Raw genomic sequence first — 27,125 nt, 5'->3', positions numbered from 1 at the left:
AACCAATGACATGGCCTCCACAGCCGTCTGTGGCAATGAATTTCACAGATTCACCACCCTCTGACTAAGAAATTCCTCCTCATCTTGTTCCAAAAGGTACGTCCTTTTATTCTGAGGCTCTGGCATCTGGTCCTAGACTCTCCCACCAGTGGAAACATGCTCTCCACATCCACTCTGTTTAGGCCTTTCACTATTTGCTAAGTTTCAATGAGGTCCCCCTCATCCATCTAAACTCCAGTGAGCTCAGGCTCAGACCCACCAAATGCTCCATACATAAACCTAATCATCCTCGGGATCATTCTCTTCATCCCCGGGATAGTTCCTGTGCATTCCCAGACCCTCGGGATTATAAACAGGAGAACTTCTCACACCAAAGAACTCTCTCTCAAGAACTGTATCTCGGCTGCCAAGAATTGAGCATTTTTGTTACTGAAACACATTGGAAATGATCTGCTGTGGAAAATCATGAAAAATAGATAAGAAGAGAATGATTATTTTTACATGGACTTAAATAGTCTGGTTTAAGGGATGGGTAAGATAGATACTCACAGTTGGTGAGGTTTACAGTCAGCAGAATATTAAATCACAAGAAACGCAGTTGGTGGTTTTGGAAATTCGACATAAACCTGCCAACGTCCAGATAAAAACGCAAGTGTAACAGGCAGTAATTGCAAACTTGCATACTTGAGAGATTAGGTCGGTGATTTAATATATCATAATTGTAGATTATGAATATGATGTTGTATGTGACTTCCTGAACTCTCTGAAACTCTCTACTTCTATCAACACCCATGTACATGGGCGTTGATATCTCCCTAGGATCACAATCATTCTGCAGTCTCCACATTCCACAAAAGGGATAGGTATAGGCATAGGAAGGGTTTAGAGGGATATGGGTCAAATGCAGGCAACTGAGACTTGCCTGGTATTCCAACTTGGTCAGCATAGACAAGGTAGACCAAAGGGCTTGTTTATGTACTGTATGGCTCTTTGAAGCCAAGTACAGATGTGTGTGTAGAAATGCTACTGTCCCCTAAAGGTTGCATGGAATGGTTCAGATGAAGAAGGTCAATGGCATTGATTTTTTTTGGTCTTGTCACGATGAATCCGGCTGCGCTCATGACCAAGGCCTACGTGAAACAGGAGCTTAGATATTTTTGCATTTGAAGAGTGCTGCTTAGTTCTCATCTCCTGAAGCTGGGTTTATGAGTTTGTCCGCAGGCCCGACAGGAGTACATCGTTGAAGCCCAACATTTGGTGCAGGGCTTGGGGTGAACAGGAGCCTCCCTGGCAGTTTGACAGTGGGGAGGTGAAGGGAGAAGGGGTCGTGAAGAATGTAGGCAGCACGACTGGTGGTCTGCTGTTGTTGGGGAGGGGTAAAGAATGATTAGGATGGGGACGCTAGGAACTGTAGATGCTGAAATCTTGCCTAGAATACAGTGCTGGATTAACTCAATGGGCCAAGCAGCATCTCTGGAGGGCATGGATAGGCATCAATTTGGTGGAGAATCTTCTTCTGAGCATGAAGAAGGGTCCTGACCCGAAACGTCACCCATCCTTTTTTTCTCCAGAGATGCTGCCTCACCTTACTGAGTTATTCCAGCACTTTGTGTTCCAGGGAAAGAAAAATTGGTGGCTGAGTGGGAGTCTGGCCATTGTTGGGCAGAAAAGATACAGAAAAGGGACCCTGGAAAGGAGGTGCCATTGTTCGGGCAAAACTTGCTGCCCCCTTTTAAGACCAACTTCTCAGGACCTTTTAAAGCACTTGCAGTGAGCTTGTAGGGCATAATAGCGATGTATGGATCAGTAGTGAGGCGGGGTTGATTGGCTCTGATCTGAAACATGCTGTACTGAAATGAAATTTAAGCCTCTGGATGAGAAGCTAAGAAAACACCAGGCATAATCCTCATTCCAGAAGTCTCAGGAATCTGGAAACACTGGAGAAATGCAGGCTTTCCACCCATGATAGGATTTATCAAAGTGGTGACCTAACTGAGGTAAGCAACTCCATAAATAACAGGATACAAAAATGTAAAATTAATACATTTCTACATTATTCAAACAAACATGATGCAAGAAAAGTCTTCGCTACACGGCAGGACACCAAGAAATATGGAATTAACGTGGGCAAGTGGGATTATTGGAGCATAGAGTCACATATGATGGAAACAGGCCCTTCGGCCCAACTTGGCCATGCCAACAAAAAGTTGCCCCATCCATGCTAGTCCCCTACGCCTTCATTTGACACACAATCCACAGCCCACTATCACAAAACCAAGCATCATGTTTAATATCGATAGGCTTGATGGCTGGCATTGTCACAATGGGTCGAAGGGCATGTTTCTAAGTTGTACAACTCACTGACTCTATTGTAAATGAGTAATGTGTTTAGACTTTAGAGATAGAGTGCAGAAACGCCCTTCGGCCCAAAACTAGCGTGCGCTAGCATGCTCCTACTCACTAGGGACAATTCACAATTTGAACTGAAGCCAACTAACGTGCAAACCAGTACGTCTTTGGAGTGTGGGAGGAAACTGGAGCACCCGGAGAAAACGCACGTGGTCAAAAGGGGAACGTACTAACTCCGTATAGACACCTTTAGTCAGGATCGAACCCTGGTGTCTGGTACTGTGAGGCTGCAACTCTAGCGCTGTGCCACTGTGCCGCCCTGTTGAGAAATTCCAAAATGGAATACATGGAGAAAGCACCTCTGGAATTATTTAAGAATCAACAAAGTGCTGCAGGGGACATTTATTGAAGTATTTTATACGGATTAGCTAAATCCGGCTGATGTATCTATATTTATTTATGAGAACCACAATGGAAGTCTGAACAATTCTCAGATCAGTCTACCAATATCAATGGTGCTGTTGTGCACATTAATAAAAAACCAAGCTACATTTGTCAACATTATTTTTCCATCAATATAACCAATGTGGGGGACTCTTTAACTTGTCATATAACAGCTGAACTCTTAAGTCTGAACAATAAATGTTCTAATTCATTCACTTCCATTATCCATTAGCTAAGCACAATTAATAAACATACAGGCATAACACAAAAAAGCATTCCTTTTGGCTATTGCGTTTGGCTTAGATAAACGTTATGCCCCATTGTACTTATTGTCTTCAACTATTACTTAAAAATTAATCTAAAATCATTAATGGATTTTATTCTTTATTCGATATCATAATTAGATCTAGCAGATCTATCTGAAAATATTCAAATTGGTTCTAAATCGTGTGAAGATTAAAAATGGTCATAAGCAAAATGACTAGGAATATCACACTGTTAATAAGAATAAATCTTTAATGTGTGTCGTAAAACATTTTATTGACTTCTTCAGAATGATCCATTTGAACAAACCAAATAAGTGCAAGCAAACGCTAACTGGACTATTATTTCAATTGCACTAAATTTTCATATATCGATTTAAAAGAATGTAAAATCTTAAAGATGCTTCTATGGTAATGAATGAAAAAAAAAATCTTCTTTGAGATTGATTAAAACGTTTCATGATACAAGTAGGTGCAAAAGGCTTGCGGCATTTTCAATTTATACATAGGAATGCAAAAGATTCAACATTACTATTATTTCAAATAATTCTTCTCTGCTTTTTCACTTTCAGTAAATGGCTCAAAAGTTTAATCATCTTCAAGGAAATCTTTACTATACCCTGACATTGTTTTCTGAAAGTAATTGTTATTCCTTTCAGAATTTTCATTACCCATTGCAACTGATGATGCAAACATCATTCTGCCTCAGGAAAGCAGCCAACACAATCAAGGACCTTTTCCACCCCAATCGTTCTCTTATCTCCCCGCTCATGTCAAGCAGAAGATATAAAAGCATGTCTCCCCAGACTCCGAAACAGCTTCTTCTCCTCTATTATCCGATTTCTGAAAAGCCCTTCCATAAACTAGTGTATAGTCCCAATCTTCCAATCTACCTCATTTGTGGACATTACACTTTTTTCTCTGAAAATGTGAAGCCACACTCCTGGAAAACTATATTCTGCACTCCGATAATTTTTTCTTTACTCTACCTGTTGTACTTGTGCATGGGTTGATTATATTCATGAATTGTAATATCAAGAGTCAAGAGTGTTTTATTGTCATATGTCCCGAAATGGAACAATGAAATTCTTACTCTGATAAGGTAACACACAAACAAAAGCTTTTCACTGTATCTTGGTACATGTGACAAAAACAAACCTATACCAATACCAAACCTGGATATCACTTCATAGTTGGGGACTGGGAGAGCATTCAATAAAATGGCAACCAAGAATATGAATTCTGGCCAAGTTTCCTTTCCATTGTTCACCTACAGAGTCTTCACTGTTACCTTTGCTGAAATCAACCAAGCATAAACAGGCTAGGGCTGAAATCCGGGTGGCATAGCGCTAGAGTTGCTACCTTACAGCTCCAGAGACCCAAGTTCAATCCTGACCACAGGTGCTGTCTGTGTGGAGTTTGTATGTTCTCCCTGTCACCGCGTGGGTTTTCTCCAGGTGCTCCGGTTTCCTCCCACACGACAAAGACGCGCAGGTTTGTGGATTAATTGGTTTCGGCAAAGTTGTAAATTGTCTTTAGTGTGTAGGATAATATTAGTGTGCAGGGATCGCTAGTCGGCACATACTTGGTGGGCTAATGGCCCATCTCTAAAGTCTAAAGTAAAGACCAAATATTTGGAGCAAGCATATATGGTAAATGCAAAAAGTAGTCCAACTGTAGAACATAAAGTCCTGGATTAACTCAGCAGGTCAGGCAGCATCTGTGGAGGGAATGGACAGGCAACTTTTCAGTTTGGGATCCATCTTCAGACTGGAGAAGTGTCCCGACTTGAAATGTCGTTTGTCCATTCCCTGCACAGATGCTGCCTGACCTGCTGAGTTACTCCAACACTGTGTTTTGCTCATGATACCAGCATTTGCATTTCCTTGTATCTCCACTCAACCATTAGAATTTGGCATGCATCTACATTAGCAATTGCACTATAAGTCCAGTGGTAAGAAATAGAATCATGAAAATATTTTACAGCTAAAAGCAAAATAATGCGTATGCTAGATATCTGAAATAAAATGCTAAAGCATGTCGGACTTAATGTTTCAGGTTGATGATTATTCTATCAGATCTATGTTTCTCTCCCCACACAAGCAGTGACCAGCTCAGCTATTTCCAGTAGCTTCTATTTTTAGATTTAGATTTAGATTTTTAGATTTAGAGATACAGCACGGAAACAGGCCCTTCGGCCCACCGAGTGCGTGCCGCCCAGCGATCCCCGCACATTAACACTATCCTACACACACTAGGGACAATTTTTACATATTACCCTGTCAATTAACCTACATACCTGTACGTCTTTGGAGTGTGGGAGGAAACAGAAGATCTCGGAGAAAACCCACGCAGGTCACGGGGAGAACGTACAAACTCCATACAGACGGCGCCCGTAGTCAGGATCGAACCTGAGTCTCCGGCGCTGCATTCGCGGTAAGGCAGCAACTCTACCGCTGCGCCACCGTGCCGCCATGTTTTATTGCTACTTTCAGGAACTTGCATGTTCTCCCTGTGATCGCATGGGTTTCCCCCGGTTCTCTCTCACATCCCAAAGACAGCTGGGTTTGTAGGTTAATTGGCCTCTATAAAATGCCCCTGGTGCGAAGGGAGTAGACGAAAAAATGAGATAAGATAGAACTAGTGTCAATGGGTGAACAATAGTCAATGTGTACTCGGGGACCCGATTGGTCTGTTTTCATGCTGTATCACATTCGCCAAGCCGAACATGATGCCGAGTTAAACTAATCTTCTCCGCCTACATGTGACCCATACCCCTCCATACCCTACACTTCCATGTACCCATCTAAAAGCCTCTTAAATGCCACTATCATATCTGCCTCCCGAGATCTTCGGTTTCCTCCCACACTCCAAAGACGTACAGGTATGTACGTTAATTGACTGGGTAATATGTAAGACGGCAGGGAAGAGAAAAAGACATTCTGGCCTTCCATCACAGTGAGGAGGGGACTGGAGGAGACTCACTGTGATGGATGTTTCTTTTGTGTGGTGTTAGTTTATGATTGTATGTGTTATTGCATTTTTATTGATTATTCTTATTGGTCTTATTGTTGAACTGCGGGTAATTTTTCATTTCACTGCACATTTATGTGTATGTGACAAATAAATGACTATTGACTATTGATATTGACCACCTTTGGCAGCGCGTTCCATGTCCCCACCATTTTGGTAAATGCGAAAAGTGGCTTTGTTAAAACTATGCAACTCTTAAAACAGGGAATGTAATATTGTACAAAAGGTAAGGCAAAAAAATATTTCTGCTTTAAAAATAAATTCAATTGGTATATTAAGGACCAGGCAGATCCTTTAATGGATAAACAGCACCAAGGTATCACACAAGAGTGAGAAATGGAGTTATGCCGATAAGATTTTTCACATCTGTTTTTCTATAATTGAAACTTCTGGGCAAATTTTCATAATAATTTAAACTGGCGTGTGCTACAGTCAGTGAAGCATGGGTTGTGAGCAAACATAAAGGATTAGAAAAAAAACAAGGTACCTAACCATACTGAGATTGACAAAAAAGAATTTTCCCAGAAAGGAGACTGGGAGTATGAAAGGATTAGACTAATAGCTTTAGGTTTCCAGCTATTTACTTCTGAGTAATGTGGACTAAAAGAGAGCTGATAAGAGATCTAGAAATGATTAAAGACATGAAAAGCATCTCCTTTGATAGATTATTTCTGTTCAGCATGCTTTTGAGGATGCAGGGAACATGAATACAAACTATTGAAGATTCGAGACACACTGAATGTTTGGCTGATCTTTATCAATAAATTTGTGAGTCTTTGCCATATTGTGGTGGTGGCTTTTAAATTCAAAAATAAATGTTATTCTGTACTGTCTGACTCTATGGCATTCAACAGTGTCGTACGCAGGAGTGTATGAACTTTAAAGAAAAAACCCTTGCCACTCATGTGACGTGCTATCCCTTCCCTTGTTTGAGGGGTGACCCCACTCTGCCCCTCAATGTCCAGCAGCGGAAGGAACCTAGACTGTGGTCCTCCATCACAGTCCCTTGGTGTTGGCTGCACCAAGCTTCAGCAAGTCCCTCAGCTTGGTAATGTTGTGAATCCTTGCAGTCCTTTAGAGCAAGCTGGATCACTTCTAACAGGGACAAAGGGCACATTACATATATGGTCAGTGCCGTGTAATCTCCTTGATTCACTTTGATCAAGTGAAGTGATTATTTTCGGATTTTTTTCCATTTTATATTTATTTATGTCAATTTAAACATAAATTAAATTTATTTATGTTAATTTAAACATAAATTAAATTTATTTTTGTTGATTTATCTGTCTTTTCTTGGGGAAATGGGGAGAATTGAGAAGAATGATACATTGTACCATGCCTCACACTTCTGTGCAAGTTAAAAAAATTGGCACAAATATAATCAGCCTGAAGAAAGATCCCGACCTGAAATATCACCTGTCTATTCCCTTCACAGTTGCTGTGTGACTCGCTGAGTTTCTCCAAATTTTTGAGTTTTGTTCATATAAAAAATACTGCTTTCAAATTATTTCTTAAAACACTGTGAAAAATTCAGTTCTATATGTAAGTAGTGCTTGGTGCACTGAGGATGTTTGTGAGAGCTCGCTGTGTGAAAATTGGCTGCCATGCTTCTTCAGGTTTGAACGGTGACTACAATCAAAAAACACTATTGATTTGTGCATGGCCCAGTGACATTTAACACAGTTGGTAGCTGCAAGGGTGAAATGAAAATGTTCATCTGCCAAAGACACAGCGGTGCAGCTGGCAGGGCCGCTACCACACAGCGCCAGAGACCCAGGTTCGATCCTGACCTTGGGGGCTATCTGTGTGGAGTTTGCACCTTTTCACCCAAAGCTGGGTGGCAGTGTGAACTGTGAGGAAGATGCTATGAGGTTGCAGGGTGACTTAGACAGGTTGTGTGAATGGGCGGATGCATGGCAGATGCAGTTTAATGTGGATAAATGTGAGGTTATCCAGTTTGGTGATAAGAACAGGAAGGCAGATTATTATCTGAATGGTGTCAAGTTAGGAAATGGGGAAGTACAACGAGATCTGGGTGTCCTAGTTCATCAGTCACTGAAAGCAAGCATGCAGGTTCAGCAGGCAGTGAAGAAAGCCAATGGAATGTTGGCCTTCATAACAAGAGTAGTTGAGTATAGGAGCAAAGTGGTCCTTCTGCAGTTGTACAGGGCCCTAGTGAGACCGCACCTGGAGTACTGTGTGCAGTTTTGGACTCCAAATTTGAGGAAGGATATTCTTGCTATTGAGGGCGTGCAGCGTAGGTTCATTAGGTTAATTCCCGGAATGGCGGGACAGTCGTATGTTGAAAGACTGGAGCAACTAGGCTTGTATACACTGGAATTTAGAAAGATGAGAGGGGATCTTATTGAAACATATAAGATTATTAAGGGGTTGAAAATGTTAGAGGCAGGAAACATGTTCCCAATGTTGGGGGAGTCTAGAACCAGGGGCCACAGTTTAAGAATAAGGGGTAGTATGCCATTTAGAACGGAGATGAGGAAAAACTTTTTCAGTCAGAGAGTTGTAAATCTGTGGAATTCTCTGCCTCAGAAGGCAGTGGAGGCCAATTCTCTGAATGCTTTCAAGAGAGAGCTAGATAGAGCTCTTAATGATAGCGGAGTCAGGGGGTATGGGGAGAAGGCAGGAACGAGGTACTGATTGAGAATGATCAGCCATGATCACAATGAATGGTGGTGCTGGCTCGAAGGGCCGAATGGCCTACTCCTGCACCTATTGTCCATTGTCTCTGTGACCATGTGGGTTTCCTTTGGGTGATCCGGTTTCCCTCTACATCCCAAAGATATGCAGGTTTGTAGGTTAATTGGCTTTATAAAATTGCTCCTAATGTGTAGGCAGTGGATAACATGAAACTAATGTTGATGGGTGATCGAAAGCCGGCGTGGATTTGGTGGGCTGAAGAGCCTGTTTCCATGCTGTATCTCTAAACTTAGCTAAACATAGCAAAATTGGTAGTTCTAGCAGTGAAATGGAAGTGTTAATTTGCCAAAGACATGAAACATTCTGCCAAAAGAAAGGTTAGCTGAAAATAAGTCATCTGCAAAGTTTTGTCTTAAATTGTTCCCAGGTTGTGATCATTGCTGGATTATCGAACATCCTTTGATCATTGCCAAATGCATGTTGAACTAAATGCTTGCTGAATCATTTCAGAAAATTATTAAAAATGAACAACATCAGTAACCTGTAAACCAGGCCCAGTATCGCTGGCAGGTTTGCTACCCGTTAGATCAGTTAGATTTTAATACCATTTTTTAGTTAATGCGTGGGCTTTAAATTCATGCATTTGGATCAATAGTCTCAGCCTCAGGATGCAGTTCGATTTGTTCCCTTTCCACATTGTTCCCTTTCCTCAGGTTATTTTGGAGCTAAAGCACTTTGTAAAAAATAAACTCTCACGATTTCTACAGAAAGAAATCGTGTCCCATTTGAGAACATAAATGAGTATAATCAAGCTTCAGAGATGCTGCCTAACCCACTGAGTTATTTCAGCACTTTGTGTTCAATTGTAACAAACTGTTCTGATTTTATCTTCAGGAACAAAGAACAGTTACATTTTAGATTTCTACATGTAAAATGCTAGATTATCTTTCAGCAGCTAATTTAAACCATATTTCACAACTTCTAAACAGGGGTTGATTTTTGAAGATTAATCCAATTACAGTCTCATTAAAACCAAACTTCCTCAAAAAAGTCACAAACGATTACAAAAAACCTTCTGACCACTCTTTAAATGCTTGAGAATTCATAATTAGAAAACGCATACCCATTGCAAGAAGAATAGAAATGCAATCTGAATGCACCGTAAACTAATTGCATATTTGAATCTATGAGAATTAAGATGTTATCAGAAAAAAATGCAATTATGCAGTGATAGATACAGTTCGCATACCGTCCGAACAGGTCCACGGATGATGCGGTCTCCCAGGTTCTACACACCGCTCTCTCTCATCTGGACAGCCAGGGGGGCTATGTGAGGATGCTGTTCATTGACTTTAGTTCAGCATTCAACACAATAGTCCCCAGCAGACTGGTTGAGAAGCTGCTGGAACTGGGGCTTAGCACCCCTCTGTGTGCCTGGGTCCTGGACTTTCTCACTGCCAGGCCCCAAGTGGTCAGGATGGGGGAACACACATCTAGCTCCCTCACCCTGAACATAGGATCCCCCCAGGGCTGCGTCCTTAGCCCCCTACTGTACTCCCTGTACACACATGACTGTAGGGCCAGGTTCAGCTCAAACTCCATCATCAAGTTTGCTGATGACACTGTGGTGGTGGGCCGGATCTCCAACAACGATGAGAAGGCCTACCGGGAGGAGGTGGCTGATCTGGCACTCTGGTGTCAGGACAATAGCCTCCTCTTGAATGTCACTAAAACAAAGGAGCTGATTGTGGACTTCAGAAGGGCTAAACATCCAAGGACGTACACGCCACTGGAGATAAATGGGTCTATTGTGGATAGGGTGAGCAGTTTCAAATACTTGGGAGTCCGCATCGCAGAGGATCTGACGTGGGCAACGCACATTGCCGCACTGGTGGGTAAGGCTAAGCAGCGCCTTTACCACCTTAGACAACTGAGGAAATTCAGAGTGTCGCTGAGGATCCTTCATTGCTTCTACTCTGGGGCTGTAGAGAGCATCCTGTCCGGCAACATTACAGTCTGGTTTGGGAACAGCTCTGCCCAGGACAGGATGGCCCTGCAGAGAGTAGTGCGTTCGGCAGAACGCACCATGGGAACTACACTCGTCCCCCTGCAGGACCTATACATCAGGAGGTGCAGATCCAGAGCAAGCAAGATCATGAGGGACCCCTGCCACCCCAGTAACGGACTGTTCCAGATGCTATGGTCAGGCAAACGCCTCCGCTGTCACGCTGTGAAAACGGAGAGGATGAGACGGAGCTTCTTCCCACAGGCCATCAGGACTGTCAACTTTGATAACCCCAGAGACTAAATTTTTGTCGACACTTTTTGTGCTATGTTTAGTAACTTATTAACTTTATTTATATGCTGTAACTGTAATTATTTTTGTGCACAACCCGCAGGCATTGCCACTTTCATTTCACTGCACATCGAGTATGTGTATGTGACAAATAAATTTGACTTGACTTGACTTGACTTGACTGTAAGATGCAGAGAAAGGAGATTTATAAACGGCTGTTCCTGGTAAATACCTTTGCCTTTCTTAGAAGTCTCTGTAGCTCATGTTGAGGCAGCAGTCCATGGTTTTTGACAAAAACAGGCATCTCAGGTGGCCAGTGCGCCTCATAGTAAACTGTTCCATGGATCTCCATGTATCTGTTAATAACTTCCAGAAACTTTGCCTTTCCCTAAAAGGCAGAAAATAATAGATCAATAGGCATATCTAAACAAATGACGTTAGACAGAGTAAAGTACGTTTTACATTGAGCAGATGTGAGCAGTTTTTGCATTGTTTACATACTCTAGTTTACGGAACGACTGTTCAGAAGCCTGTTCACAGTGATGAAGAAGCTGGTTCTGAGTCTGGTGGTGTGCGCTCTCAAGCTTCTGTATCTTCTGCTCAACGGAAGAAGGAGGAATGACTCAAGTGGGAAAGGTCTCTCATTATGTTGGCTGTTTTTCCGAGGCATCGTAAAGCACAGATGGGGTTTAGTTTAGTTTAGTTGAGAGACACAGTGTGGAAACAGGCCCTTCGGCCCACCGAGTCTGCACTGACCAATGATCACCCATACACTAAATCTAACACACACATTAGTGACAATTTTACAGAAGCCAATTAACCTACAAACTGGCATGTCTTTGAAGTGTGGGAGGAAACCGCACCCTGAGAAAATCCACGCAGTTACAGGGAGAATGTGTAAACTCCGTTCAGACAGCACCTATAGTCAAATTCAAACCCGAGTCTCTGGCGCTGCAAGGCAGCAGCTCTGCCGCTGCAACACTGTACCTCACTCAATGCTCAATGAGGTAATGATGGAGTGTCTGGTCTGTGTGATGGACTGGTCCACATCTAAAACTCCCTGCATTTTCTTGCCGCCTTGGGCAGACAGTTCATAAACCAAGCTTATGTTATTTTTTAACTATGAATTAGAGACAATTGAAATAATCTTTAACAGAACAATTGGGTAGGGTAGTCTGGGTCACTCAAAGGTCCCGAGTTGAAGGAGTTAGAAATTTGGAGGAGGAGCCTGAAGAAATGTCCTGACCCGAAATATCACCTATGCATGTCCTCCAAAGATGCTGCCAGACCCATTGAGTTGCCCCAGCACTTTGTGCTCTACACAAGATTCTGGCGTCTGCAGGTCTTGGTGTCATAAGTGATAGGAGCAGAATTAGGCCATTTGGCCCATCAAGTCTATTCCGCCATTTAATCATGGTTGATCGATCTCTCCCTTCCTACCCCATTCTCCTGCCTTCTCCCCATAACCTCTAACACTCCTACTAATTAAAAATTTATTAAGTCAGATCGTGTGAATCTGTGGAATTCTTTGCCACAGAAGGCTGTGGAGGTCAAGTCAGTGGATATTTTTAAGGCAGAGATAGATAAAGTCCCTCTGATTTCTAGATTCTCTCCCCATTTAGAAAATAGTCTACACTTTTATTCCTACTACCAAAATGTATAACTCCACACTTTGCTACACTTTATTCCATCTGCCACTTCTCTACCCACTTTCCTAATCTGTCAAGTCCTTCCACAGGGTTCCTACTTTCTCTACACTGTCTGCCCCTCCACCCATTTCCATATCATCTGCAAACTTGGCCACAAAGCCTTCAATCCCCTCTTTCAAATCTTAAGTCTTAATGTCTTAAGTGTAGATATCTCATTGATATCTATCATTGTGGGGATGGAGGAGATGGTGGAGATGGGAAGAGGCAAGACAGTGTTGGGAATAGAAAACAAGGATGAGAATTCCAAATGGTGATGTTACTTAATCAGACGTTATACCTGTAAGGGCCTTGGCATGAGTCACTAACAGGGCAGCGATGTACGAGATGATTTCAAGGTTATGGAAGCTAATAATGTGGGGCAGCTTGGAATAATGAATGAATGAATGAATAAGTTTATTGGCCAAGTATGTACACATACAAAGAATGTGCCTTGGTGAAGTTTAAAGTTAACCGAATCGGAAATGTGGAGTCAATGAACTGAGCCAAGAGTGCAGAACTTGTCGGCATGGGCACATTGGGCTGAAGGACCTGTTTCCGCACTGTTTGACTCTAAATAAGGACACAAAGTGCTAGAGTAACTCAGCAGGTTAGGCAGCATCTCTGAAAAACATAGATAAGTGATGTTTCAGGTCATGTTCCTTCTTCAATTTGATTATGGGGGTGGAGGAGGAAGCTGGATGAGAAGAGAGGCAGGACAAAATGTGGCATGTAATAAGTGGACATGGGAGAGCGTTTTTTTAATAGGCAGATGGTTGGAACAAAGGCCAGAGATTAAAGTAGAGGTGTGAGACAGACAGTTTGAAGAGTTGCAAATAGTGAAACCAGTGGAAGGAACGTGGAATGAGGGGAAAATAGGTGCAAGTCCATTGCAGCACAGGGGAGGGAGTGGGGGAAGAAGAAAGGGGGTGGGGTAGGAAAGATGCATGTGTGCGGTGGGGGGCATGGGGGGATTGTTAGAGGTTATCTAAAATTGGAGAATTCAAACTTCATACCATTGGGTTGTTAGCTACCCAAGTGGAATATGAGGTACAGTTCCTCCAGTTTTCCTGGGGCCTCACTCTGGCAATCAAGGAGGCCCAGGACAGGAAATTCAATATGGGAATGGGCAGGGGAGTTAAAATGGTTAGCAACCAAGAGATCCAGTAGGCTTTGGCGGACCAAGTGTCTGGTGAAGTGGTCGCCGAGACTATGCCTGGTCTTGCTGGTTTACAGGAGGCCACATGGGGAACACAGGATGCAGTAGAGGAGGTTAGAGGAGGTGTATTTCCTGTCCTGGGCCTCCTTGATTTATCTCACCTGGAAGGACTGCTAGGGTCCCTGGATGGAGATGAGGGAGGAGGTGAAGGGACAGCTGTTACATCTCCTGTATTGCAGGGGAAAGTCTCTGAGGAGGAGGTGGTCTGGGTGGGAAGGGATGTGTGAACAAGGGTGTTGTCAGTTGATTTATCACTCTGGAGGTAGGCATTCTTAACAATAGTACATACATGGATTTGGAAAAAAAGAAAGTGCTGGAGGAATTCAGCGGATCAGGAAGCATCCGTGGAGGGAATGGAAAGGCAAAAACTCAGGAGGTAAAAGGATGTTGGAGATGGGTGGTAGCTTGCAAAGATGAGAGGAATCAAGGATTTGTTTAGAGAAGTAACGAGAAAACATTAAAAGGTCAAAGGTCAGTACCCATGGAAGAAAAACTTTAACAAAATCAGTCAATGAGGTTACTGGAAACGAAGAATGTAAATGGGCCAAACCTAATGAAATAGAACGAATTTGAGATCAAGAACTAAAGTAGTGGGGATTTGAAATTGACTCCCCAAAAGCTGAGATTTCTATTATGAAAAGTTGCTCAGGACTACAGAATGGTGGGAGGTAAATGGAGATAAGATGCAGGCACAAATGAATAAAAGAACAGGTTGAAAAATCTCAGTGAACTATTACCATGTTTTTGTCCCCTTAAGCAAAAAGGCTTACCTTTAATCTCAAAAAAGCTCAGCAAGTTTTATTATGGCATTCTAGTTTTTCTCTTTATTAAATTCTGATGGAATCATATTAAGCCAAACAGGAGATCAATCAAGCTCTAGACACAAATGTGTCTAGCCTGCTGAGTTATAATGAGAAAATCTGAATATCATCTTTATGTAGTCGTGTGCAGATTCAATTATAAATAAATGGAACAATTAATTTTATTGATCAGGTGACCAGATTATCATCACATAAATGGGTGAATTTAATTTGTATTTTAAAACAAACTATTGTACTATTGGTTCCAGGAAAGTGATCTATTTCACATGATGCCTTATCTTTGAACACATTTTATTTCACAGTAATTGGATTTTAACTTGATTTTTAGCACCTTCTACATTGCAAAACAGAAGCAGTCTCTCTAATACTACTTTCTTTCCTCAAGTACATCTATAATCACGTAATGTACTTTTAAGTAGCCTTCTAGATTATATGAAAGTTTGTGATGACACAGTGGTGCAGCAGTAGAGTTGCTGGCATACAGCGCCGGAGACCGAAGTTCGACTGTACAGAGTTTGCACGTTCTCCCTGAGACCGCGTGGGTTTTCTTTGGGTTCTCCAATTTCCTCCCATGCTCCAAAGACATACAAGTTTGTAGGATGGTTAGCTTCTGTAAAGTGTCCCGAGTTTGTAAGATAGAACTAGCAAGTGGGTGATCATTGGTCAGTGCGGACTGTGGGCCGAAGGGTCTGTTTCCATGCTGTATCTCTACACTGAACTAAACTAAAATAAACTAAACTAAACTAAACTAAGCATGAATAAAATAGAATTCGGAAAGGGATACACATTGATCTGAATCTTATTGGGAAATGCCAGCAACTCCATGGTGAATTGTACACACTTACCTTCAAGAGTGTCACACAGTTTTGGACCACACGTATCTCCATATCGGAGATTGAAACTTGTGGAGAGATTCCATCTATGAATCTGTCGACAACCTCCATTGTGAGGGGAAGGAGCACTAACCTCCTCCGGTTCCCTTAACATCCAATGGAGAATTCCCTCTCAGATCCTATGCTGGGCACATCTATTCACTTTAGAGCGATGAGGAAAAAAAATGTATGAGGAATTACATTGTTTTATATTATCCGCAGAGGGCAGGGGGGTGAGGGGGGTTGTAGATGGAACGAGCTGTCAGAGAAGGTGGTTGAGGTTGGTACAGGTCCATCATCGATTTTCCGGCAACTGGTGGTCCGGCACATGCTTCAATCCGGATAAATTTATGAGTGTGCACTTGGAATCACCCCCAGAATTCCCCCGAAAATGTAGTGCCTAGTCCGGCTGATGCGGCCGATCTGAACCTCATCAGGACGTTCTGCACCGATCGATGGGTTAAATTTGCCCCCTGTGGCCGGGGCTCTGGAACACCATCCCGGCCAGAGCCGGCAGATCTGTTCCCATAGCTAACTTCTGCGGCTAACTTTGCAGGCCAGTATCTTGGCCTCCCAAGGCCGTGACCTCTGTTGGTCTGGCAAAACAGAAAATATAGCCAAGCCTCTGGCACCACCAAAGGCGCCAGAAAACGGTAGAAGGACACGCACTGTAACAACTTTTAAAAGACATTGGGACAGCTACAATTTTCTAGAATGCTATTTAATGTGGATAAATAGCTTCCTGTCAGCTCGCAGCCAGAGAGTCAGAGTGGGCCATCACACATCCACGGCCCTCAGCCTCAGTACCGGCTCTCCACAGGGCTGCGTGCTGAGCCCCCTGCTCTACACCATCTATACACATGACTGCACCCCCGCCCACCACAGCAACACCATTGTCAAATTTGCGGATGACACTACGGTGGTGGGACTCATCACCGGGGGGGACGAGTACGCCTACCGGGATGAGGTGGAGCAGCTGACAGTGTGGTGTGGAGAAAATAACCTGCTCCTCAACACCTTAAAGACAAAGGAAATAATAATAGACTTCAGAAAGAATAAAACGGACATGTTACCATTAACTATCAGAGGGGACTGTGTGGAGAGGGTGGCGGATTTCCGCTTCCTGGGAATCCATATTGAGGAGGACCTGACGTGGAGCGTGAACACCTCTGCGCTGCTGAAAAAGGTCCAGCAGAGACTGCACTTCCTGAGGGTGCTCAGGAAGAATAACATCACTCAGAGACTGCTGTTGTCCTTTTATCGGTGCTACATTGAGAGCATCCTAACATACTGTGTATGCGTATGGTACACCAGCTGCACAGCGGCTCAGAGGAAAGCGCTCCAGAGGGCCATTGACAACGCCCAGAGGATTGTCGGCTGCCCTCTACTTACCTTGGAGGACTTACACAGTTCCCGCTGCATCAAAAAATCCCAGAGTATTATAAAGGACATTTCCCACCCCGGACACTCCCTGTTTGAACTGTTACCGTCAGGCAGACGGTACAGATCTACAAGGACAAGGACAAACAGACTTAAAAATAGTTTTTACCCCACTGCTATAAAGGCACTAAATGTAGCCGCCAAGGAACGCAGGGGCGATACATAATAAGAGACTGTGAAATCGACAGAAGGATGTAGGGTTGGGTGTTTATGCGTGCTATTTTCATGATATTTATTTTAGTTGTTTATCTTTTTTAAAATATTTTACCTTGTATGTATCGTTAGCTTTTAGAAATGTTTGAATGGTGCACTGACTGGCTGACATTTTACAATTTCGTTGTACATGGCTCATGTTACAATGACAATAAAGGAACTATTAATTAAGAGTACGTTACGTAGTTATATATGTACTTGAGGAATGCAACTAGAGTTAAAGAGACTGCTTATGTTTCATAATGTAGGAAATGTTAAAAATCAAAGTACTCTTTAAAATCCAAGTACTGTGAAAAGAAATTTGGACAAGGACAGAGCATTATGTCAAATAGATCATTTCCCTCGAACGGTGCCAAATGCAATAGTTTGTTAAAAATTACTAATTAAATTTAGCCATTTATGTCTTAATAATCTGATAGCTCGATCAATAAAATTTAATGGTTCCATTTCTTTATAATTGCATCTGCACACAAGTACATAAAGATAAGATTCAGATTTTCTCAGTAGAACTCAGTTAGTCTGCTCAAACATTTGTGTCTAAAGCTGGGAGTTTCTTGGTAAAATCACTCATAAATCTGTCCTCTCCCTGGACAACATTCCTAGCATCCCTGTGGTTCTGAAGTAGAAGCATCTCCGCTGGCTTGGACGTGTACAGAGGATGGAAAATGGACGCATCCCCAAAGATGTGCTATACAGGGAGGTTGCCAGTGCACGGAAGCCAAGAAGAAGACTAAAGCTTTGCTACAAGGGTACGATTAAAAGATATAACCAATTTTAACATTGGCACTGACAACTGGGAAGAGGCTGCTGAGGACCGGGGGAGGTGGAGAAAGGATCTCCAGGCGGGTGTGAAGCTCACATGGCACCATGTGCTTCAAGACCCTGGAGGCCAGGCATCAATGACACAAAATGGTCAATGGCAACAGCAACACACTCCCCAATCCAAAGGCCAGAGACAACTTCACCTGTGGAAGCTGTGGGAGAGTCTGCCTGTCAAGGATAACCCAGGTCAGCCACTGTAGGAAATGCAACCACAGATGAAGCATTCTCCTCTCCAAGCCGCACCATCATCTCTCGTAGATGGACGGATGCCAACAGCAACAAGGCCAGTTGTGTGGATGGGAAAGGTTTAGCGGGATATGGGCCAAATGAGAGTAGGTGGGACTACCGTGGATAGGACATCTTGGTCAGCGTGTGAAAGTTAGGCCAAAGGGCCTGTGTCCGTGCTGTATGATTCCCATCATAGTCGTCGTGGCTATCCGTCGAGGTCGAGGATGATGGTCTACGTTCCGTTGTAGCGATTGAATCAAGTATTCACCGCTTCTGGGCCGGTTCTTGACTAGGAGCTTCCAGCCATCACACGACTGTGCGTGTGTTTGTTTAATGTGTACTTGATGTTGCACTCCAAGAAGCACACGGTCCTTCACAAATCAATCAGCTAATTCCAATGGCAAGGAAACCAAGATGATTGGAGCTGATAGATCTGTTGCAGCCTTCATCCGCCTTCATAGCCGTTGAGTTCAAGATAACTTTGTCCGTCTGGTCGGCCGTTGAGGTCTTGTAGGTTGGATCGTTGTTAGTCAGGACCCTCATCCTCAACCGCACCGCCATGGGTGGCCCTACCAGAAGCCAGTGCTACCGACGGCATTGCTCTCGGAATCATGGGGGCACGCAAGCCACTTCACCACAACAAGGTGAACGATCCAAAGAAGCGTATGACTCTATGCCTCTGTTTATTCCATGCTTTTAATTATGTACACATCTTAACTATTGTGGGTGAATTTGGTGTATTTTTTAGATAATGAATTAATTTTCATTTCTAATTGTTTTGAATGCTCTGAAATGCTAGTTTTGAGAATATCAGAAAGGTCCCATACAGACCTCTCTGCCCTGGGCCACCTCCATTGTCAGAGTGAGGTCACACGCAAACTGGCGGGACAGCACCTTATATTCTGCTTGGGCAGCCACATTCCAAGGAGTCAGTGAGGATACATTACTTTTTTTTTCCAAGGAGACTCTAAGAACATCCTTGAGCAACGTCTCTATTCTCGCCGCGATCTCTTCCTGTGTCAGAGCTCCAGAAATACAGAAGCTAAGTAGCCCCACAAACCTGCAGGTGTGTGTGAGGAACCAGAGCACCTGGATAATACCCACGCTTTTACAGGGAGAACGTACAAACTCCGTGCAGACAGCACCCGTGGTCAGGATTGAACCCGGGTCTCTGGCGCTGTAAGGCGGCGACTCTACTGCTGTGCCACAGTGCTGCTCCAGTAAGTTTCCAATGCATTATGACAGAAGATGCCAGGCCACTAGTAAGTTGTATAAATGATTTACCTTACAAGCAGTGCCCCATTATAGTGCATGCGCTGTTACCACTAGTATATCAATGGCCTGCTTTATTGGCTCCGGATATCGTCTTTAAAGATTCAGCTACAAGATAACAACAATCTGGCACCTGCAGTTTACTGCATGTAACAAATCTTACAGCCATTAACTAGAAAGACGTGGTCAGGAATAGGTCAAACAGCCTCCAACCTTATTTCACCAATGGATTATATTTGTATGTACTGGAGTAAAATGCTTACAATAGTTAAGTAATAGATCTATGGCACATTGACACAAGGAACTGCAGATAGATACCTGTTTACAAGAAAAGACATAAAGTGTTGGAGTATCTCAACGGATCAGGCAGCATCTCCGGAGAACATGGATAGGTGACATTTCAGGTAATCTTAGTCCTGTCCCTCCTCTCTTCCAGTTTTATTTCCACCCCCAGAACACCCCCCCCATCTCTCCCCCCTACCACAACCACCTACATTCCCTCCTCTGGCTTCACAATTCGTAACTCTTTAATCCTTTTGGCTCACACTTTCCTTTTTATTTCATCTCTGGCCTTTGTTCACTAGTCAAGTACCATATTCTCCACTTGCCTTTAGGGAAGCAGTTGTCAAGAATTTAGTATCATAAGTATAAAGTGGTGTATTCCCACCATTCCTCAGACTGATTTTGGGTGGAGGGGGGGGGGGGGGGGAAGAAAGCTGGAAGATAAGTGGGGACAGGACGAAGTCTGGCAAGTGATAGGTGAAAAGAGGTGGGGGGGGGGGGAGTTTGATTTGCAGATGGTTGGACAAGAGCCAAACTGATGTAAATCTACTGCATTCGGTGTTCCCAATGTGGCCTCCTTTATATTGGCAAGACCAAACATAGACTAGGTGACCGTTTCGCCGAGCGCTTGTGCCAAGGCCTACTCGATCTCCTGGTTGCTAACCATTTTAACTACTCTCCCCATTCCCAGACTGACCTTTCTGTTCATTGCCAGAGGAAGGCCACATGCAAACTGGATTGCATGTTTTGCCAAGTTTCCACTTGGGTAGTTTACAACCTAACAATATATTCCTTTATTCGTCCCACACCGGGGAAATTTACACACGTGTATTCCCCTCAACAACAGGGCAAAGATGGCTTATTGGAGCTTCGATTGCACTTAAAGCAATGGGTGTTCACAATCCTAACTTCTGTACAAATAACTAAAACAAAAAATACTTTCACATCTATTGTAATGGAATATTTTTGTTTGCATGGTAGAGCTGAACAACATGGAATGACTCTGAAAATCTGCAACACAAACCCAGGTGTAGAGTTATAGAGCTGCACAGCACGGAAACAGGCCCTTCGGCCCACCTTGTCCATGCCGAACCATATAACCCTGTAAGTTTCTTATCCACAAAGAAGAGAATGCAAAAGATCCTAATGTCGCAATTCTGAGAGTAAATTTCAAGAAGCATCCGTTATTTACAAATTATGGAATTGTATCCTTTCAGTTTTCCTTTGACAATTATTTTTTCTTATTCTTAACTTCTGAGATTAGAATCTTCATAAGTTCATAAGTCAAAGGATCACAAGTAGCCCATTGAGTCTACTCGGTCATTCAATCATGGCTGATCTATCTTTCCCTCTCAACCCCATTTCCTGCCTTCCCATACCTCTTCACACCCTTACTAATCAAGAATCTGTCAATGTTTGCCTTAAAAATAACCGTTGATTTGGCCTCCACATCCATCTGTGGCAATGGATTCCACAGATTCACCACCTTTTGACTAAAGAAATTCCTCCTCATCTCCTTTCTAAAGGTACGCCCTTTATTCTGAGGCTATGTCCCCTGGTCCTAGACTCTCCCATCAGTGGAAATCTTGTGGTTTACACATGGGAGCAATGAACATAAAACAATAATAATAAATTCTTCCTACCTTCCACATATTAGGATCTTTTCCGTAGACGACCGCCATGTTGCTGATTTTGCTTGATTGGATGGCTTCCTTTTCAGTATCATTCAGTATCTCAGCAACAAAACCCATGAATGAGTTGTCTGGGCTATGAGCTGACAAAAGACAAATTGCACACTTTGTGTTAAAACAAAACAGATCCACAGAACTGTACACTTATTGAAAACAGAACAACAGGAAAAAAGACAATTTACAAGATGACTTGAAGGCCCGAGCTAGAGGGAGAGGTTGAGTAGGCTGGGGTATTATTCCTTAGAGAGCCGGAAAATGATGGGTGATCTCATAAAGGTGAATCTTATAGGGGAATGGGTTAAGGTGAGAGGGGACATATGTTAAGGTGAGAGGGGAAAGATTTAATAGGAGTTTGAGGGACAACTTCTTCACACAGACGGTGGTGGGTATATGGAATGAGCTGCTAGGGGAGGTAGTTGAGGCAGATACTATAATAACATTTAAAAAAACATTTGGACAGGTTCATGGTCAGGAAAGATTTAGAGGGATGTGGGCCAAATGTGGAAAGATGAAAATAGTGTAAATGGGGCAGCTTACTTGGCATGGGCAAGTTGGGCCAAAGGGCCAATTTCTGTGCTGCATGACTCCACGACTCTACAAGATGATTTAATTTGCTCTCAGTTCACATCTGGCCTTATTTGTTTTTGAGTTGGATCAAAGAGATATTTCTCACAATAAAGCTGTAATCTTTGCTTTGAAAAACTGCAGATGCGGGAAATCAGAAACAAATGCAGAAAATGCTGAAGACATTCAGCAGGTCAGCCAGCAACTGTGCTAATGAGTCTGAAGAAGGGTCTCGACCCGAAACGTCACCCATTCCTTCTCTCCCGAGATGCTGCCTGACCTGCTGAGTTACTCCAGCGTTTTGTGAATAAATCGATTTGTACCAGCACCTGCAGTTATTTTCTTATACTATATGTTTCCTGACCCGCTGAGTTACTCCAGCACTTTGTGTCCTTTTTCGTAAACCAGCATCAACACTTCCTTGTTTCAATATTTTGACTGCTACACTGCGAAATCTTCTCAGGAGGAGAGGTCCCAACCCGAAATGTCACCTATCCATGTTCTCCAAAGATGCTGCTTGACCCGCTGAGTTACTCCAGCACTTTGTGTCATTTTTGTAAACCAGCATCTGCAGTCCCTTGTGCTTCTGTGCTCCTTTGATCGCTATGTCCACACAAGCAGTTTGAAAAGTTCATACATAAGTTATTACAAGTAGCAGCCGTAAGCATCAGCCCCATTATGTTGTCAGATGAGTTCATACTTTGAGCCAATTTTGTCTTGCTGCAGTTATTAATAATAAACGCAAGACAGATTGTCCCATAACACTCGCTGACAACTAAATAACGGTGTAATCATTTCCCCCCCCTAGAGAATCAACAATTCATTTACGAGAATTTTTTTTTCGCTGTTGGTGTTACGTTCTGCTAATGTTTTCAAATGTATCTGCCTCCCAAACTTAAATTCTGATGTTTTATTTAAGCTTACCCTCATCAATCTCAGTTAAAATATATGGAAATGATCATTTTCCATAGGAGTACATTTAATGCTTCATGAAGATATTATTTGCTGGGTAGAGTTTATTGACTTTTCCTTCCATTCCCACATCATAATTAAAATTTGTGCTCGGCTTGCTACTTTCAGGCTTTCATCAAAAGATGAGATATATTGGCCTAGTTTAACCATGATTTATGACACACGGATGTTACATTTTGCATAAAGTATTGGAAAACTTTGACATAGCAATAAATTCAACAACTGTTGAATGAAGGGTTACTGTTCATGTGCAGGCAGATCAAATTAGTTTCCCTTGGCATCATGTTTGGCACGGATACCGTGGGCTGAATGGCCTGCTCCTGTGCTATACAGTTCAATTATGTTTAGGTTGATTGTTGCCCCGTGTATAGTGCATGCTCTTTTAAACATGTATGTACGTAAGTGGTGTTATATTATTGGTACAGTGAAAAACTTTTGCTTGCGATGTTATCCAATCAAATCAGATAATATTATACACGAATACAATCAACCATACACAAGAACAGGTAGAGTGATGAGAAAAATACCGCAGTGCAGAATATAACTTCTTAGCATTGAAGTTTAGCTGTTTCAGACAAAAACCCAATGTCTGTAATGACGTTCGACATTTATATTCCTGCTAGTTTCACAGTCTGCATCCCTTCATTATCACCTCTTCCACAGTCAACAATGGACCATTGTGGCTTCCACCTTTTCTTGGTTATCGGTTTCGGCTCTGATTTGTTCTGTAGCTTTTCATACCTCTGGTTTCCCTCTCTCCCGACTCTCAGTCTGAAGAAGGGTCTCGACCTAGCATCACCTATTCCTTTTCTCCAGAGATGCTGCCTGACCCGCTGAGTTACACCAGCATTTTGTGTCTATCTTTGGTGTAAGCCAGCATCTACAGTTCCTTCCAACACACTTATTTGTAATCAGATATTGGTGTCTCCATTACATCCTATTAGTAATTAGTCATGTTTATTAATCAGAGATTACTCCATGCATGGATGCCATTAAATACTTCCTTGTAATGTACAACGTTGTGACATTTTACTTAGAATCTCCTGCAGTTTAGAAGTTAAGAGAATTACAGTGAATCTTTGAACTGTGGATTCTGTTCCACAATTATTGGACAAGGCAGAGGGCTGATTCCTGCACATGTTGTACATGAGCATCCTTTAAATGAGAATCATTAATGTGAGGTTTAACCTGAAGTGTAATCATAGAGAAAGGGAGACATGATGTTTTCATGTCATGGTGACTTTATTATGACACCCGATTATTCTAGCATAATTATTTCCACCATTTACAGAAGAAAGTTCAGCAGATGCCAACATGAGCAAGTGTTCATTAAAACAGAATTATTTATTATTAGTCTGGTTCTAATACGTTATGTATTGGAACATATTTCAACCATGTTACTAGTTTGGAAAACCACAAGTGTGATAGTTTCTGAAAATATCTTTGTTTTCTCTCCTTGAACTGTTCTCTAGGTGCATTGTGCTTTCCATTGGCAGAGATCAGGTCAAATCACTTTTCCAGTTTTAAAATCTGATTTACAATGGGATGATAATGCTGGCAGACCTAGTAACACAATTGTAGTCCGAATATCAGATTGCTGATGCAGAAAAGAAAACTTTTGATTTGCCTTTTATTCTCCAAATGCATTTTTGCACTTCACTTAGTATGACAGAGTTGGATTTTCTTTTAGTTTAGTTTAGTTTGGTTTAGAGATACAACGTGGAAACAGGCCCTTTGGCCCACTGATTCCGCACTGACCAGCATCCCCGCACACTAGCACTATTCTATTCAGGTCTCTATACATTTTTCCCAATTTTAGGAGTGCAAAGAGAATGTGATTAGAGAAACGTGGGTCTTTGATGAGTTAACGTGATATGCAGCCTGAAGTTGGGGTTAGCGTGAGAGTGGCAATGCGATTTGGCTTGATTTTTATGAATGGTAGAGTAGGCATGGGACACTGAGTGGTTCATGTGCACAAATACAGTGCGGTACAAGCACAATCAAAATAGAGTCATACTGTGTGGAAATAGGCCCTTCGGCCCAACTTGCCTACACCGACCAACATGGCATATCTACACTAGTCCCATTTGCCTGCAATGGGCCCCTATCCCTCTAAACCTGTCTTATCTGTGTACCTGTCTAATTGCTTCTTAAATGTTGCAATAGTCCCTGCCTCAGCTGACTCCTCCGGCAGATGGTTCCATTCACACACCACCCTTTATGTGAAAAAGTTACCCCTCAGATTCCTGTAAAATCTTTCCTCCTTCACCTTAAACCCGTGTCCTCTGGTTCTCAATTCCCTTACTCTGAGCAAGAGAATCTATGTCTCAACCCAATCTATTCCTCTCATGATTTTATACACCTCTATAAGATCAGGTCAGGACCCTTCTTCAGACTGAAATTAGGGGTCTGAAGAAGGGTCCCGGCTCAAAACGTCACCTATCCTTTTTCTCCAGAGATGCTGACTGACCTGCTGAGTTACATCAGCACTTTGTGTCTAACAATGAAAATCTTGCTTGCAGCAGCATCTCAGGCATAGAGACGCACTTAACACACAAAAACATAAAGATATATAAATTCTGCATGACAATAAAAGAAAAAGTACTGTGCAAAAAAAACAAGACATTAGTGCAAAACACAATTAGAAAAAAAACGTCCATGGTAGTGCAAGTGTGGTCTGTTGTCGAGGTAGGGTTAAGTATGTGTTGGCAAACTTCTGTTCATCTCTTATGCTTAATAATGTAAATTCAAGAGTCAAAAGTGTTTTATTATCATATGGAAGGCGACACAATGTTTTCTCCGGGTGCTCTGGTTTTCTTCCGTACTCCAAAGACATACAGGTTTTGTAGGTTAATTGGCGTTGGCATAACTGTAAATTGTCCCTAGTGTGTAGGATAGCGCAAGTGTACGGGGTGATCACTGGTCGACGCGGACTCGGTGTGTTGAGGGCCTGTTGCCGTGCTGTATTTCTAACGTCTAAAGCTTAATGTACCGAAACGGAACAATGAAATTTTTACTTGCAGCAGTTAAATTCATGAATTATTTTTTTAAAGGACTCATTTGTTTATACACATCGACAGAAAAAAACAAAACAGATAACACTTTACAGGGACCAAAACATCAAAAATATTTTCATAGTTTGAAGCCACACTTTGGAAGGATTGTTGGCAGACACAGTGGAACACATGGGTTTTGCAGGGCCTCTCTATGCAAGTGACTGGAACAGTGATGAGACAAAATGCACAGTACATCAGCAAGAAGAGTGGTGAGTACACATACGAGTTCATGGAGCAAAGCTTTGGAGAAACTAATAAACAAAGACGAGGATATTGAAAGCAATGAATGATCAGTGAACAGATACTTTTCTGCACCCATCAGATCCTGTGTTTCACGCCAATACCGTGTCTTATTTTTGCACAGTCTTTTTTCCTTTAAAGTCTTGCAGTATTCATTTATAATTTATAATATTGTGTATTGTCTGTGTCAGTCAGCATCCAAGGTCAGGATCGAACCCAGGTCCATGGCGCTGTGAGGCAGCAACTCCACCACTGTGCCACTGTGTCGTGCTATTATCCACCATGAACTTGTTTTATTTTTGTTGGCACTAACACCCTGTTTTATTTTTGCACAGTCTTTTACCTTTTACTGTCTTGGAGAATTCATGTATGATTTATAACACAGATTCTAATGTTTATGGGGATGGTTATTAATATGTTTTACAGTGCACTATAAAAGTTATTCACGTGAATGACTGTTTAATGCAATGCTTTCAAATTACTGTTAATATCACAGATTAAGGGAGACTTATTGAATGCATTTTAGTGCTGAGGTGAATGTTCACTTCAACAGAAACTAAAAGCCCATCAGCTGTGACTTAATTGGTATCATTCTTGCCTCGGTCTGAAGATTTTGTGTTCAAATCAGCCAAGAGTGACTTAAGCATCAAAGTCTTGACAGATGCTACGATACTTTGATACAAACTCAGTCTTTCAGATTTAACC

The 27,125-nt window shown here is 42.4% G+C and overlaps 1 protein-coding gene across 1 annotated transcript in view; it reads right to left on the bottom strand.

Moving 5' to 3' along the window:
* Window positions 1–27,125, bottom strand: part of mgat5b (alpha-1,6-mannosylglycoprotein 6-beta-N-acetylglucosaminyltransferase B) — a 500,752-nt gene that overhangs the window by 45,749 nt on the left and 427,878 nt on the right. Inside the window, 2 exon segments of the mRNA XM_078401040.1 lie at window positions 11,276–11,431; window positions 21,541–21,671. Coding sequence (XP_078257166.1) covers window positions 11,276–11,431; window positions 21,541–21,671 — 287 coding nt within the window.

Source organism: Rhinoraja longicauda, chromosome 6 (assembly GCF_053455715.1).
Source record: "Rhinoraja longicauda isolate Sanriku21f chromosome 6, sRhiLon1.1, whole genome shotgun sequence".
In the NCBI taxonomy this organism is placed as follows: domain Eukaryota; kingdom Metazoa; phylum Chordata; class Chondrichthyes; order Rajiformes; family Arhynchobatidae; genus Rhinoraja; species Rhinoraja longicauda.
The sequence above is the reverse complement of the archived record's forward strand: the minus strand, read 5'-3'. Positions and strand labels throughout refer to the sequence as shown.